This window comes from Electrophorus electricus, chromosome 5 (genome assembly GCF_041902795.1).
Source record: "Electrophorus electricus isolate QZ-2024a chromosome 5, ASM4190279v1, whole genome shotgun sequence".
Lineage (NCBI taxonomy): Eukaryota > Metazoa > Chordata > Actinopteri > Gymnotiformes > Gymnotidae > Electrophorus > Electrophorus electricus.
Genome location: NC_137501.1, coordinates 1,254,809 through 1,271,360, shown reverse-complemented (window position 1 = coordinate 1,271,360; position 16,552 = coordinate 1,254,809). Strand labels below are relative to the sequence as shown.

General features: G+C 41.6%; 1 protein-coding gene across 4 annotated transcripts in view; it reads left to right on the top strand.

Moving 5' to 3' along the window:
* The window catches only part of srrm4 (serine/arginine repetitive matrix 4), a 55,749-nt gene that overhangs the window by 34,544 nt on the left and 4,653 nt on the right, over positions 1-16,552 (top strand). For all 4 annotated transcript variants that reach the window (XM_081714907.1, XM_081714905.1, XM_027029164.3 and 1 more), the window contains 6 exons: positions 3,915-4,004; positions 5,720-5,797; positions 5,895-5,921; positions 6,289-6,339; positions 9,426-9,512; positions 13,312-13,444. In XM_081714907.1, coding sequence (XP_081571033.1) covers positions 3,915-4,004; positions 5,720-5,797; positions 5,895-5,921; positions 6,289-6,339; positions 9,426-9,512; positions 13,312-13,444 — 466 coding nt within the window. The remainder of the gene's footprint in view (positions 1-3,914; positions 4,005-5,719; positions 5,798-5,894; positions 5,922-6,288; positions 6,340-9,425; positions 9,513-13,311; positions 13,445-16,552) is intronic.

Sequence of the window (16,552 nt, the reverse complement as noted above, 5' to 3'; positions counted from 1 at the left end):
GCGGATTAAAAGTGGTTGGAGAAGGGAGGGGGGGGGATTGTGTGGCCGAACAAGACGTTGAGGACTGCGGATCCGGCGATGGTGCTGCAGCCCACTATGTCTTCACACCAGATCGATCCGCCTCGCTTGGCCTCTGGAGATTTCCAACTCGTCCGTCGCTTCAAGGATGGTTATTAACTTCTGAGCCCTCTGCGCGGGACCTGCGTTTCCTTGCCTGCTTGAGGGGATACGGGCTGAAAATCCTCTGATTGAGTATTATGCTGAGGGCGTTTTTAATGGCTCTGAATTTCAATCACGGGGACAGACAGCAGAAAAGGGTGAAGCAGGCAGAGGCTGTTTCCAGTTTATACCACACCAGGCTTGTTTTACATGCTGGCAGTTATGATTTCCTCCTGTACAACCTGCCTGCTAAAAGGGGTTTTATGTGCTTTCACATTCTAAGCCCTTGTTCACGAATGACATTATTTGTGATATAAATTTGCTGAACTCAGCACAGCCCATGGGAACATTTTCTCACCTGCTTTTAGGTTTTCATCGGATGTTGCTACCAGTTGCTTATTGTAAACATCCAAACTAATCTGTCCACATTATAGAATATTCCAGAATTCTGATGACTAGAAACTGCTGTTAGATTTTCACTGGAACTTGTGCAGGGGTCGCCTGCACTGGCTGCATTGGTTCTCTGCACATGGCGCATGACCATGGGTGCTGGAGGGCAGGTCGTAGTGGAGCAGATATGGATGGGCTCAAGGTTCACCTCTGACCTTCTGCTCTGTGCTACCAGACCTCATCATCTACTGTTGGAACACTGAAGCAATTATTGTTTGCCTGTAGCTCATAGAAAAAAGCAGAGAAATTCTAGACTTTTAACAGGAAATATATTTGTTATGATCCAAGTTTGATAAAACGTTATGGTTGTTTGGTTGTGTTTGCCCAAAACACAGGTTGTATCCAGATTTGACAGGTTTTTTTCTGTTTCATCTCACTATGAGTGAGAAATACTAAATATATTATTACACGTATTAGTGCATGTGTTACATGTTAGTCAGCAGTAGGTGCATGTCTCAGAGGGTTCAGGGTTAGTGTGAGAGCAGTATGCCATGCCACACCATGCATAGACATCACCATTAAACCATGCATGGACATCACCATTAAATCATGCATGGACATCACCATTAAACCATGCATGGACATCACCATTAAACCATGCATGGACATCACCATTAAATCATGCATGGACATCACCATTGAACCATGCATGGACATCACCATTAAATCATGCATGGACATCACCATTAAACCATTCATGGACATCACCATTAAACCATGCATGGACATCACCATTAAACCATGCATGGACATCACCATTAAACCATGCATGGACATCACCATTAAACCATGCATAGACATCACCATTAAACCATGCATGGACATCACCATTAAACCATGCATAGACATCACCATTAAACCATGCATGGACATCACCATTAAACCATGCATGGACATCACCATTAAACCATGCATAGACATCACCATTAAATCATGCATGGACATCACCATTAAACCATGCATAGACATCACCATTAAATCATGCATGGACATCACCATTAAACCATGCATGGACATCACCATTAAACCATGCATGGACATCACCATTAAACCATGCATAGACATCACCATTAAACCATGCATAGACATTTTACATGAGTGAATTACTTTGCAAGTAATTGCAAGTAATTGTTGTGACACCTAATCAATTTATCCCCATATATATATATATATATATATATATATATATATATATATATATATATATATATATATATATATATATATATATATATATATATATATATATATATATATAAAATGTGTGTGTGCATGTGTTATGCTAAGTTCATAAAGAGTTTGCATAAAGTGCACATACAGTAGATTATAATGTATTTTATGATTATATTATACTATTATAATGTGGTCAAAACCACATTTTTTAACCAGCCATCACGGCCTGTGAAACGCAAACACATCACAAGGTCTCTGCAAGACCTCAATCAAAGCAATAAATACATGCAGCAAAACAAAATAACTCACTCAAACAGTAACACAGTAAACACATACACAAATTCATGAACCATTCACAGACAAAACCCCAACTCCATGTCTCAGAGATCAGATCACAGCCTGTGGTCAGCTCTAAATTGCTATGGCTGTTTCTTGCTACTGTTCAATCCTAAAGGAAATCTACAATAATCCACCATGATTCACCAGAATTACAGCAAATCTGTCATTACACACACAGATGGTCCAACAAAGTGGAACATAACAATGAGGAAACACTTTTTTACCATAAGCACATTCATTTTGTTGGTCTTCATATAATATAGTTCTCTAATATAGGTGCATACTCAAACACAGCATATCACAAAAAGAAATACTGTGATATGATGCACAATACGGTATAAAATAAAGATGTGCTTTACTCTGCCTGATCTGTCCTTTCCTGGGAGTTAAGATGCGTTAAGGGGAGAACATTATAAAGAATATTTTCTCTGGCAGTGCAGAGAGGGAAAAAACTCCAGGCATGTCTGATCAACCCTGGCTGTCTGATGCTGGGATTACCCTATATGTTTGATCCTGGCCTGGATGTCTGATACTGGGATTGACCTATATGTCTCAGTCTTAATGTCTAAATGTGGTGTTTGATCATAGGAACAGTGATCATACACTTTCCAAATATTCCTCAATAGGACTGAGGAATGGGGAATACAGAATAGGGAATATGGAATGGGGAACATGGAGGTAGAAATTCACTAGACATGTGTAGATGAATTCTACACCAGTCCCTCACTGCAGACATGTGATAGACTGAAACATTATCCAATAAGACTACAGAATGTTGGCTGTTGGAACAGTAGTAGTCATTTGATTGGTATAGCGTTCAATTTGCATTCAGCAGTTCAGCAGTTGCAAGGCGGACCCAGTTTGAGGAATCATGGGTCTGGTAACTCGCAGCTGCAGCTGTAGTATTGTGGTTTGCTTGATCAGATACTTTCATGAGATTGTGCATTACCAAACAATCGATGCGTGTACTGTTTTGCAAAAAGTCCATTAGGATTGGAGACCTTCATCGAGAAAGTGTTCAGTGTTGTGCAAAAATGTTTCTGTTTCACTCTAAAGTATTTGGCATTGACAACATGATGGCTTGGTCAATGCAGTTTAGCACCCGAGAAAAACACCTACCCTCCTGTCAAAACAAGTCACTCATGAAAGCCGCCCTCAAGTTTATAGAGCACAGGACTCTAGGAAGTAAACTACCATCAGCCTGTACAGTTTCTTTGCTAACTCACAAATTCTGAGGCCGTGTGTACAATTGTACAATTGTACACCAAATTAAATTACAAATGTAGTTCAATAGCAATGTAAGATTTTCAGATGTGTTCTTTCCACCTTGTTCACCATATCTCATGTGAGGTCGATATTTATCTGTCGGCCGGTCCAAGCCTGTAGATGGAATACTGCGGCAGAATAAATTTGTTTCCTTCTTCCTAAAAGCTTCTACCTGTAGAGCTTCTGTGTTTGTTCTGAGAGTACCTTTGGATCTCCATCAGTAAGAGTGTACTCTAGTGCAATAGTGCCTTTGATTAAAGTGTATTCAGTTGAATATTAATTTGTTTAATTCATGTTTCGAAGGCCCTGTTTCAGTATGAAGCAAGTGCATGTGCTTTAGCGGATCCCGTGGTGTTTGAGTTCTATGTTCAGTTTGAAGATATATGATTGTATTTGCCATTGTTTGGGGTAATATGCTAGTCTTTGTGTTATTACGGAAGCCCATTTAGAATTTGCCAAGGCTGAGTGTGTTAGAGTGCCTGTTAGATCGGATTAATCAGTCTGTCTTGACTCCTGCTCTGTTGCAGTGTATCTTCTGAAGCTGATATTTCCCCCTGGCCAACAGCCAAAAGGAAAAAAAAGAAGAAGAATTCAAAGCAGAAGAGAAGGAGAGAAAGGTCAGTAAAAAAGAGAAAATCAATGAGAAAACAAACAAGAAAACAAACAAGAAACCAAATGATAAAACCAATGGCTATGGACTCCAGAAAACGTGACATTTTATATGATGAGATGTAAAGAAAGAGATAGAGAAAAGGAAACAGTGAGAAAAGTGGATAAAACGAGAGATAGAGGGAGAGAAAAAGCATGAAAGCAAGCGAGAAAGCTAGAGAAAGACAGGGAGCATTGGAAAAGAATAGAGAGAGAGAGGAATGAGTACATCAAAGTAAATAAAGATGGAAACTGAAGATGCTTTGGAGAATAAAATCATCATTTCATAAACAGTTGTATCAATAATGCATTATCATCACTATCACATCATTATCATCACAACTGCTTTTAATAATTGACACCTCACAGCCCATGTTATCATTGCAGTATAATAGTCAATATGCATAACACATTTAGTGCATCTAGGAACTTCCTGCCAAGAGCTTTGTGATTTTAATTTTAATTTGATTAAAAACTGCACAAAATGGTATGTTACAAAACCAGCTAATTGTGACTGGGGAACAAGTTTCACATGTGACTGAGCAAATGACAGTAGTGTTGCAAGTGAGTTAGAGATCCATTTTGTAAGGGCTTACAAGCCATTTCGTCAGGTGTGGGTCAGGGAAGGTTTAACTGAGACCATGTTCTCAGATGTCAAGCTACCTCACTGTCTGAAAACACATATTACACTGATGCTGATTGAATAACCATGAATAAGACAGATAGCATAGTGTAAATGTGTAGCCTTATGCATTATCATTTATTATATAATGGTGTAATGTATTATCACAATACGTAAGTTATAAAAATGTTGATCCTTGCTGTACTATATCACATAGAGTTTGAGACGAATGAGTTTAGGGGAGTTTAGGGGAGCTAAGGGGAGTTAAGGTGAGTTTAGGTGAGTTAAGGGGCTTTAAGGTGAGTTAAGATGGGTTAAGGGGAGTTAAGGTGAGTTAAGGGGCGTTAAGGTGAGATATGGGGGAGTTAAGGTGAATTAAGGTGAGTTAAATGGAGTTAAGGTGGATTTTCATGAATGGAAAATTTGTAAATAAATAAATCACCAGTTCAGATTATAATCCCATCCATGTGCTGACACTGCTCTGGTTTTCACCTGTAGTCATTTGTCTCAGTTTATGAACTGCTTGGGTAATATGATGTGCTGAACCACAAGGGCTTACAACAGAAAACACTATGTTGGGTTCTACAGGTTCTGGACATACCGCAATGGAAAACTGCTGGGAAATTTCCAATGCAGTACTGCACATATCATTTAGAGGTTAGAGATTCTTATTTCAGTCAGATCAAAACGAGATTCATGATTAAAAAGGTTGAATCTCCATATCTCCCATACGCAATGCAAACAGACGAGCCCTGGTTCACTTGGACAGGTCGGACCTAGCTAAGAGACAGCTGAGAAAGTGAATTATTTTATTCTGGCCTTGTATCCTTTATGTGTATGATTTTTAGCCCCTGAAAATATCAGTAAGATAATCTAATAATATAATAGAAGCCCAATTTCATAGTGTTTCATAGAGTTTCCACCATAATATCCATCACAACAAAGGTAAATCCAGCAGACGCCCATGGATGTGTGTTGGAGGAAGCTGTCCGAGTGATGGCTGAACTGTCCGTGTGCAGATCAGAGTGTGCCTTCACAGCTGCTGCGCTGTTTGATCCGCAGGTCTCCGTCTTCCAGTCCGTCACCCGTCAGGAAGAAGAAGAAGAAGAAGAAGCACTCAAAGAAACGGAAGCAGCACAGGTAGTGTCACGTTCCTGAGCGAGCACGCCAGAGGCTAGCACAACGCCTGTCTGTCAGGCCTCCCGCTGAGCTAAACTATTTTCCGTGTCTTCCGCAGGTCCGCTTCCAAGAAGACGAAGCACAGGTGCGTTCACACATAACGTCCATGACAAATACAATAACAAAACACAGAACACATTCTACAAGTCAAGCTGTTAGAGGCGGGAATAAGTCTTAATTAGTATAGATGTTGTTCTGTTCCCTTCTGTTTATGTGAAATGTTAAAGAAGGAGTGTTACATGCATGGGGTTGATTACTGGCTGCACTCATTGTTTAAACTATTAATTTGCACTGTGCATGAGAAGTGCTTTACACATAAACATGCCTCCTTGTGCCGTGCCTGAACGTAAAACCACAGAGAAATGTGATTGGACTAGATTTTGCAGCAGGCTTGTTGTGACGGCAACTGCAATGTGGTTGTTAACACGGTCTCAATAATGTCCTCTGTGCAGAGCCTCAAACAACAGGCGCAAAAGGAAAGAAGACAGAAAACATAAAAAGAGGTTGGTCACACAAATTTATGTTCTATATAATACACGCACACATTCTTGCTGAATAATCATAAATGCTAGTTATGCAATAAGCGAAGTTCATCTGAAGGACAAGGTCTGAATCTACTCCCTCCTGTCTAATCTCATTACTGTTCTCTAATCTCATCCCCACCAATCACTGCTGTTCTCTAATCTCATCCCCACCAATCACTGCTGTTCTCTAATCTCATTCCCACCAATCACTGCTGTTCTCTAATCTCATCCCCACCAATCACTGCTGTTCTGTAATCTCATCCCCACCAATCACTGCTGTTCTCTAATCTCATCCCCACTAATCTCTGCTGTTCTCTGGTCTCATCCCCACTAATCATTGCTGTTCTCTAATATCATCCCCACTAATCTCTACTGTTCTCTGTATCTGACCTTCCACATGTACAGCAGGGCTGTGTGTGTGTGTGTGTGTGTGTGTGTGTGTGTGTGTGTGTGTATGCACATGCACGTGTGTGTGAAGTTCTACAGTAAACCGCTCGCATTTGCTCCTGTTATTAAAAAAATGAAAATGGAGTTTTAATACAGAGGCACACAACAGTGGATTCAGCCTGAGCAGTCTAGCGTATTAGCGAGTGTCCATTAACTTGAGAAATCAGATGACGCTATTTTGACAGCACATGACGAGAATAACAGCCAGTTCTGCGCATGTCAAGTAGCCAACATATTTACATACCTGCTAAATAAACGCTTAATAACGTGAGTGTAACAATAACAGTACGTAATCTAGCTAGCTATCCCACCTGTTAATGAACCAGCTGTGTAGCTTGGCTAACTAAAGACACATATGACCTTAGCTAAATAGTTAAATAATATTATTTAGCTTGCTTTAATGCTCCAACAATAGTAAAATTATCTTAACTTACACACTTGCCGAAATGTAGAGGTATTCAACACTGTAGTACACAGATTTTCCAACGTTTCAGACAGAGGTCCTTCATCAGATGGGCGATCAAAGTGCTTCTGAATTAGTAGTTAGAAGAGCTAGAAGAGATATTTGAAACTATATATGTGTTTTCACTATAGACATTCATTCCATGGAGTTATAAAGTTCCAACAGTGTAGATCAGTTGTTTTTCTTTGATTTTCCTAATTTCATCGCTGCCATAGCAACAACTGGCAACGCAAACAAATATAAAATAAAAAATATATAAATAAACAACAACAATAATGAAAACAATAAAATACTACTAAAAAGCTACTGTACTATACAAATGATATCTGCATATGCAGTAAAGGACTGCTTGAATGTAGAATCAAATCTCAAATCAAAATGATATTCGACTCAATTTTTGTGCTCTAGATGAATGTTGGTTAATTACTGTATTGGTGTAATTTGACTCAGTGTAATTAATTAGTGTATTAGTGTAATTTGAATTTTAAGTATCATCTGAATAAACACTGTAGTGTTGTCTCTGTAGTGGAAACAAAAAGGCATATCAGATTGGTGACCGTAAACGTTTCTGTGTGTATGTCAAGAGGGTTACGGTGGAACCCTCATTTGTGTCTGTGAGTGTGTGTGAGTGAGGGTGTGTGTGTGTGTGTGTGTGTGTGTGTGTGTGAGAGAGAGAGAGAGAGAGAGAGAGAGAGAGAGAATGCGTGTTCATATTTGTACGTGTGTGTGTGTGTGTGAGAGAGAGAGAGAGAGAGAGAGAATGCGTGTTCATATTTGTACGTGTGTGTGAGGGTGTGTGTGTGTGTGTGTGTGAGAGAGAGAGAGAGAGAGAGAATGCGTGTTCATATTTGTACGTGTGTGTGTGTGTGTGTGTGTGTGTGTGTGTGTGTGTGTGTGTGTGTGTGTGTGTGTGTGTGTGAGACAGAAATTGTGCTGTTTTCATCATGTGCAGTCTATATATCTGCCCACTTTGATTGATGAGTCTTGCCAACTGGATAAATTTCACTACAGACAGTGATGGCTTTAAAACACAATGCAGAAAATAATGTTTCCTTAGCAACTGGTTCTTGGCAGGCTTTACTTAAACACTAAAAACAGAATCACTGTTATTTATTTGTCCTGATTACAATGTAGTTAATTAAACACGACTCCAGTGGGCAGAGTTGAATCAACACTGGTGTTCAGCCTGTGTGACCTCCACCCTGGTAAATCCTCATTGGTCATCTCCACCCTGGTAAATCCTCACTGGTCACCTCCACCCTGTGGCTGATTCTGTGAAGTTATTTTCACAATATTTTCTGTTCTAAATGTAAACAATGGATTTTTTTCTTTTTGGTGATGTTGTATTAAAGATATTCTTTGATTTCAGGATCTTAGTACAGGTGTGTCACTGGACATACCCAGTAGCTTGAAGCCACTAAATGATTTTCTTCTAGAACGGACGGATTTGAGCATATGTTTAGTCAGGTATTACAACTGTATCTGCAGTAACTAATCACTACACTGATTTGAAAAGAAAAAAAAATACAATTATGGCATTTAGCTGGCGCTTGTATCCAGAGCGAGTTATGACTGAATACAATTCAAACAACAGAGGGTTTTGCTGAGGGGCCCAAAAGTGGCAACTTCACAGTAGTGGGGCTTGAACTAGCAACCTACTGATTAGGAGGCAAATCGGGGGGGGGGGGTGGAGGTTGGTGTTCTCCTGGTGGATACTGCAGCGTAACTCTTAAAGTGACAGTGCTAAACCACACTGTTCTAATATACCTGAGATGGACTATATCATACAGTGTATCGAACCATTAAGGGGTTAAACTATGCCCCTAACCACACCTCTAACCACACCCCCATCTTAGAGTATGTCATATAGGTGTATATGCATACATGTACGAAATGAAACGTTTAAGAATTTAGATTTTCCAAGAAAAAAAAATCTCTTATTTTGTCCACTCATGGTTTGAAATCTCGGATTTCTGTGTTTCATTTTTCCACTATTGTCTAAGTCTTTGCTCATGAACTTCTTTTACTTGGGCTGTGCATGTGTTTATAGTGCATCTTCTCTCTCGCTCTCTCTCTCTCTCTCTCTCTCTCTGTGAAGGCAGATATAGTAGCTGATAGAGTAACTGTGTCTGTATATATGTCTCCATCGCCGCAGGTCTTGGAGTGACTCCCACCACAGACACCGTTCACGGAGAGCAGACAACCGGAGCCCTCGCAGACGGTCTCTCAGCCCGCAGAACAGGTACAGAGACAGGGGAGTCACAGAGACAGGGGAGTCACAGAGGCAGAGGGAGTCACAGAGGCAGAGGGAGTCAAAGGCAGAGGGAGTCTCAGAGACAGAGGTGTCAGAGACAGGGAGTCATGGAGACAGAGGAGTCACAGAGGCAGGTGGAGGTGCATAGACACGGGGAGTCATAAAGGCAGGGCGAGTCACAGAGGCAGAATGAGTCACAGAGGCCAAATGAATGCTTAGATGGTAACATTTAAGGTTATATAAACTAATATTGTTTACATTTAAGGTTATATAAACTAATATTGTTTACAAAGAAAACCAGAACTTCATGATTTATAAACCATAGGCATTTATAAATTTATCACGTAATAATCCCTGTTTTGCTCATAGCTGGTTTACTGATATGCAGCACTGAAGACTAATTGACCTTGCTTGCATGACTTATTGTTAATTAATGCTAAATTAATGTTTGTTAAGGTTAACTATATCCATACGTAATGTTAAGAGAATCTTAATGAAGGGTTTTAACACTGAAACTGCTCCAAGTATACGTGGATAGCAGATTCCTTTGGGAAAGGAAGAATTCTCATTTAGAGGACACCAACATTCCTCAGATGGCTTCTAAAACCTAAACATCACCAATATCTAAACCTGTTGGTTGTTCCTGTGTGCATTCTTTGATAATAGATTATTTAGAATAATTAATAATTTCATTGCTGTTTTGTAAAATGTTTATGAAATCAGCTACAGTGTTTGGAATCCTGGGTGCCTGGAGGTCTTTTAAAGTGAAGTGCCATCTTCTTCCTCTCTGCTTCTGAGCCTGGCCAGTGCTGCTTGGCCAAATGTTTCACCTTATCTAGAGAGAGGGTGGGCGTCTCTGGGGCGATGACTGATACAGGCAGAGGTGACTCTGTGATCTGTGGGGCACAGGAAATGCCATTATCAGACACTAACAGCTGATGGCAAATGTGGGCTGCAGATCAATGAAGGATGTCAGGGAATGAAGTGATAGTAGGAAGACTGAGTTGGGAGGTTCTCTGAGAACTGCAGGAATGAAGTGAGCTGGATTTGTTGAGCCGAGTGTTATGAACCCTGATGGCTTAAAACATTCGAGTTTGACATGCTATCCTGATTTATGTTGGACTGCATTATGAACTGTGTAGATAAACAGTAAACCAATTCTGCTGTTTTATGACATCCTATTCCACGATGAGCGATAACTTTATGAGGTTTAGTAGGAGGTGTTCAGACCTGGAAACTGAGCAGGTTGGTCTCAGTCCACTTCCACAGGAACTCTGGTGTGGTTTGTTTGAAGTGTGAACACAGTACAAACCAAAGGCATGAACCAAACCGAACGGTGTGATATGAGGAGATGTGGGGGATCTCTGGTGCTGTTCTAACTCCGCTGTGCATTTCCAGGGTCTTTGTGAGGTTTCAGCGGGTAAAAATACCACCAGATCTGCACAAATCCCACAAGTTTTTTTAATCCCCAAAGAAAATCTTTGTTTTGAAAGCTTGTTTGGCATTTTCATAGTTATTAAAATATGTTCTATGTTAAAAAAATGTTATAAATGTCATCAGGATATAACCATATCCATGACTTGTCCTTTGGTTTGATGGAAAATATGCTAAGCATACCAGGACTAAAGTGTATCATTTTATAACAACATATAATAACAATGTATCATTAAAAAATATATATAATTTTATAACATACATATAATTTTATGTATCGTTTTATAACAACGTACCATTTTCTGCTTTGACCGAGGGAACCAAGCTACAAACAGAACCTCAGCGTTCCTCTATGGCTGTGTCTAGTACTCTTCAGTACATTCACAGTCAGCTGTAAGTTGTATTCTCCTGCTCTGCTGGCACGCTCTGCTCTTACGCTCTGCAGTAGCTGGTTGTGCGGGACTCCTGTACCCTGCTTACATTCTGGCAACTTTCATGTAAAAGTTTGTATAAAACACAGAAGGCTGCTGCTCATAAAGTCCTGGCACGCTGAACTGGTGTCGTGACCTGCTTTCCTGTAAGCCTCTGTCACCACATGCTACATGCATCCTAAGATCATTCACACAGCCATTATTCACTCCCTCATTTCAGAAACAGAAACAGAACAGAGCTCTGCTTTCAAACTGAAATGATCTTTGGGAGAAAACAATTGCTTATAAATGTCCCTTCTCAATCTGTCAATTATTTGGAATGTCTAAGGGATACTGAGAATATGGAAGGAGGATCCTGTGCTGAATATCCATGGATGATCTGCCATGAGGTGGAACTTTTTTCCAGATCCACACAGTCCTGTTTACACACACAGGAGTTTAAGGCAGATCAGCCTGCCGGAATGCTGTAATTCCACTTTCTTTGTGGAATGTCATTTCATAATGGTCTTCTGGTCTGGTGGGCTCCGATGAGCAGATGGCATATCAGCTCCATGGCAACTAGCCTGGCTAGAAATCGGAGTGGCAGTAAAAGTAAGCATAGTGAAAGAGTGAGAAAGAGTGAACATCCTAGTGTTGTTGCTTATAAAAGCTAAACGTGGGCACCCATCTCTAACTGGAACCAAAAGTTCCCCATGAAAAAACGAGGGAATGTTTTTGTTTTTGTGGTCCATTTTATGAACTCTGAGCTGCAGCCGGATAAATCCACGGTAGTCTGTCACGTCTGCCTGCCTAGTTGTAGTCTTCTCAGCTATAGCCTTGCTGTCTTTGGTCCGGGTGTCTTGGGAGTGCACAGACAGCAGCGTTTTTCATGAACACAGGCCTCACTGCCAGAGAGCCCAGCTTAATGCATTTGTGCAGCATGTGACTTTGGGAGCCAAGTTTTTACTTCAGGAAAAGAACAAAGTGAAGTCTCACCTCCACCCTCACCTACACCCACACACCTACACCCACACACCTTCCCCCCTTATCTCCACCCTCACCTACACCCACACATCTACACACCTACACCCACACACCTACACCCTCACCTACATCCACACACCTTCCTCCCCTTATCTCCACCCTCACCTACACCCACACATCTACACACCTACACCCACACACCTACACCCTCACCTACATCCACACACCTTCCTCCCCTTATCTCAACCCTCACCTACACCCACACATCTACACCCTCACCCACACACCTACACTACACCCTCATCTCCGCCCCACCCTTTTACCATCATCTACACCCTCATCTCCACCCCACACTTTCACCCTTATCTACACCCTCACCCTTTCATCCTCACCTACACCATCACCTACATTCACACACCTACACCCTTATCTCCACCCCACCCTTTCACCATCATCAACACCCTCATCTCCACCCACACTCCATCATCCCCATCTTCACCCTTATACTCATCTTCAGCCAACCACCAACCTCACCTCCACCACCAACCACATCACCACACCCCCACAACTGCCTACACCCATCCTGACCTTCATCTCCACCCCATCTCACCCCACCACTACCCCAATCCCACCCCACACCCACCCTCTCCAACCCACAAACACACTCTGATGCAGAGTTGCATAGTTGTGATGTAGCACAGTACCTGCTGTTTTATGAAGGAAGGAGTCACTCTGGAGGCAGGCATTGCTGAGTCATTCCAGATCACTCTTACACAGGTGATCCTCTCAGACTCAGTTAACACAAGTGTTTATGTTCCTAACCAGCAAGATTTTTGATAAAATCAAAACCCAACACAAGCTGAACCAGGTGGAAAAAAACAAGCCCGCCTCTCTGTGGACCTGAGAAGGTGAGCTCCACTGCTCTCTCCATCGCAAACCTGTTTGTTTTGTCCCTGCAGGTCTGAAGATTATCACAAACCTGATCATTCCAGCAGCCCTTTGCGGGACCAGAGACGTTTTGACTGGGGGGCAGCAGTCAAGCTGACCAATAGCACACCCTCTAGGTGCCGCGCTTTGACATCTGAACGCTCAGTAAGTGAACACTCAGGGCTCTGACCGTTACCTGGCGCGCTCACAACTGCCACTCTGTTAACGGCTGCGTAAAAGCGTAGATTTCCTTTTTTCCCGGCCATTTAACGGGACGGGCTGATTCCATGTCACTGTGACGCTTAAGCACTTCAGTGGGAACTAGAGCACAGATCGGCGAGAGCATAGGTGCTGGGACCAGGCTGGGGTGACGCGACCTTTGGACAGTCTGGGTTTTAACCGGTGCAGATTTCCACTGTCAGGCCTGGTCAGGCCTTTGCGGTTGTGGGCCAACATCAGGGACAGCAAATAGCCTTTAAGTCCTTAAGTGAGGATAATTTAGCAGAGGGAAGAGACAAGAGCTACATCAGATTTGCATGTTGCACATATGCTTTGGCACATGGCTTAGATTTGCATTAATTAACTTTTAAATGAGATTGGTTTTCGAGTGCTTTCCTGCGTGAGTAATTATACGTATCCTCTCTCTTATCTACCCTTTCATTCATCTTAATGCTTACTCTCAGGGGAAAAAACAGGACGTTCATTTCAATTTATATAGTAATTTAACTTCTGCAAAAATAATTAGTTTGAAGAATATTAGGGAGGTGTTTAAAACAGTGATTTTAGAAGCTGGAAGTGGCGTAGTGGTGTTTGTGTATCCTGGCATTATTAGAGCAGGGGTCAGTGCGAGGAGGTTCTGTTCCCTAGAACACAGTGTACAAGATGTGCAGCACTTATGCGAATCTCCAAATAATTTTTTTTAGGTATGGCAGATGAGTAGAGGGTGAGGGGGCAAAATCTATATGCAATCCACTATTGGGTGTGTGTGTGCGTGCATGGGGGAGTGTGTGTGTGTGTGTGTGTGTGCGCGTGTGTGTGTGTGTATGTGTGTGTGTGTGTGTGTGCATACGCATGGGTAAGTGTGTGAATGAGTGAGTGTGTGTGTGTGTGTGCGTGTGTGTGTGTGTGTGTGTGTGTGTGTGTGTGTGTGTGTGTGTGTGTGTGCATACGCATGGGTAAGTGTGTGAGTGAGTGTGTGTGTGTGTGTTTGCGCACACATGGGGGATTGTGTGTGTGTGTGTGTGTGCATGCGCATGGGTAAGTGTGTAAGTATGTGTGTGTGTGTTTTTGCACATGCATGGGTGAGTGTGTGTGTGTGTGTGTGTGTGTTTGTGTGTATGTGCATGCGCACGGGTAAGTGAGTGAGTGTGTGTAGGTGTGTACATTCACATGGATAAGTGTGTAAATATGTGTGTGTGTGCGCATGCATGGGGGAGTGTGTGTGTGTGTTTGTGTGTGTGTGCATGCGCATGGGTAAGTATGAGTGAGTGTATGTGTGTGTGTGTGCATGCACATGGGGGAGTGTGTGTGTGTGTGTGTGCATGCGCATGGGGAAGTGTGTGAGTGAGTGTGTGTGTGCGTGTGTGTGGGCGTGTGTGTGTGTGTGTGTGTGTGTGTGTGTGTGTGTGAGTGTGTGGTTGGGAGGGGTATCTCAACAAAAAGAAATCCTTAACGAGCTTGGTAAAGATAATGATTGTAGGTGTGCTTGATGAATTACGAGATGATTACTAGATTTGAACGTTTGTCTAATGTGTTTGGCATTTCCATCTCTGGTTGTGAAAGGGTTGTTTACTGGAACACAAACAGCAGCCCTGACTAGAGAAGGTCTTGGGCTCAGACTTGAGGTTTAGCTTTCTGTTGTTGTTGTTGTTGTTGTTGCTGAAGATAAGGCCAGACTGAGAGGTGGGTACCCATTGTTCCCCTCATCATCCTGACAAAAGAATGCCACTCTGAATCTGAATTGTATGCAATAAAAACATGTTTTTCTGAGTTTGATATTTTAAGCAGGGATTATTACATCACATCAAAAGTTTACAGCCCCTCGCACTACTGAGACATGCGCGCACACTCCAATACCCTGAGTCCTGTAAATGGGACCACTGACCACACGCTGGTTAAGAAAAGACTTGTGCAATGCATGGACCATACAGGAGGTGCTACATTCACACAGGCTGATAAACTTCAGAGATCCCTTCACAGTAAGACATTCGTGCAGATGCATCTGCTGTAAACAGACAGAACAGATGCATTAAAGGCACTTAAAACGACTAGCATGCCACGCTCTGAGCACTTCGTGTGACTTTCTGTATTTTAAAAAAATCTACAACAATAATCATTTACATTTTTATTGAGGTTTCGCTTGGGAAAACTGTTATAGAACCAGTATCATTATCAGCCAAAGCACAAAGGAAGTGTTTGAAAAGAGAGAGAGGGAGAGAGGGAGAGAGAGAGAGAGAGAGAGAGAGAGAGAGGTAGAGAGGCATGGCGGCAGAGACTATGGAACAAATGGCTTTGGGTTGGAAGGAGAGAGGGATGTTGTCTTTTTCTTGCATTTTTCCACTCTAATGACTCACTTACGTTACCCGCTCTCCCTTTTTCCTTACACCTTTCCTACTAAAGGAGGAATTCTTGATTGGTAAGTCGATGCCATCCGCAGACGCAGGGGCTTCATGTAGCTCACTCGAGGATTTTACCGCTCTCCTGACAGGGGACCTAAGCATAAAAGATCTGTCCATTTTCCTCCTGAAGCCTTTTTACTTAGTTAGAGTGATGGAAATATCTATTTACCCTCAATTCTTGTTTTGTTTCTATCTATCTATATCTATATCTATATCCATATATACATGCCCATTCTGTGATGTTTATATAGTTGCCTTTAGTACAGTACTTTTAAACTGGGCTTTTTTAAAACTTTATTTTTTCTGTCTTAGTTTTTTTTTTTTCTTTTCATGCAATTTAAAGTAGTTCATTTTTTTGTTAGAATTTTCCTTTTTTAAAATGTTTCTTTCATATCCTCCTGAGACCCAGGGCACAGTGGTGCCAAAAGCCACCGCAGTGTCTTATGAGGTTATGTTTGATCTACCAAGAAGTTCCTTCCCAATACTCCTTTTTTAGTGTATTTCACTAGTTTCCCTTTATTTTGCATTCTCCTTTTTTTTTCTTTAGAAATTATTCGCATGTGAGAGATTTGCATGTCATTTTTAATCTTTTACAGTTATCTGTCCTGAAAACCTGTTAATTTCCTCTCTGTGTTTTGTAGGGAAATGTGTCTTT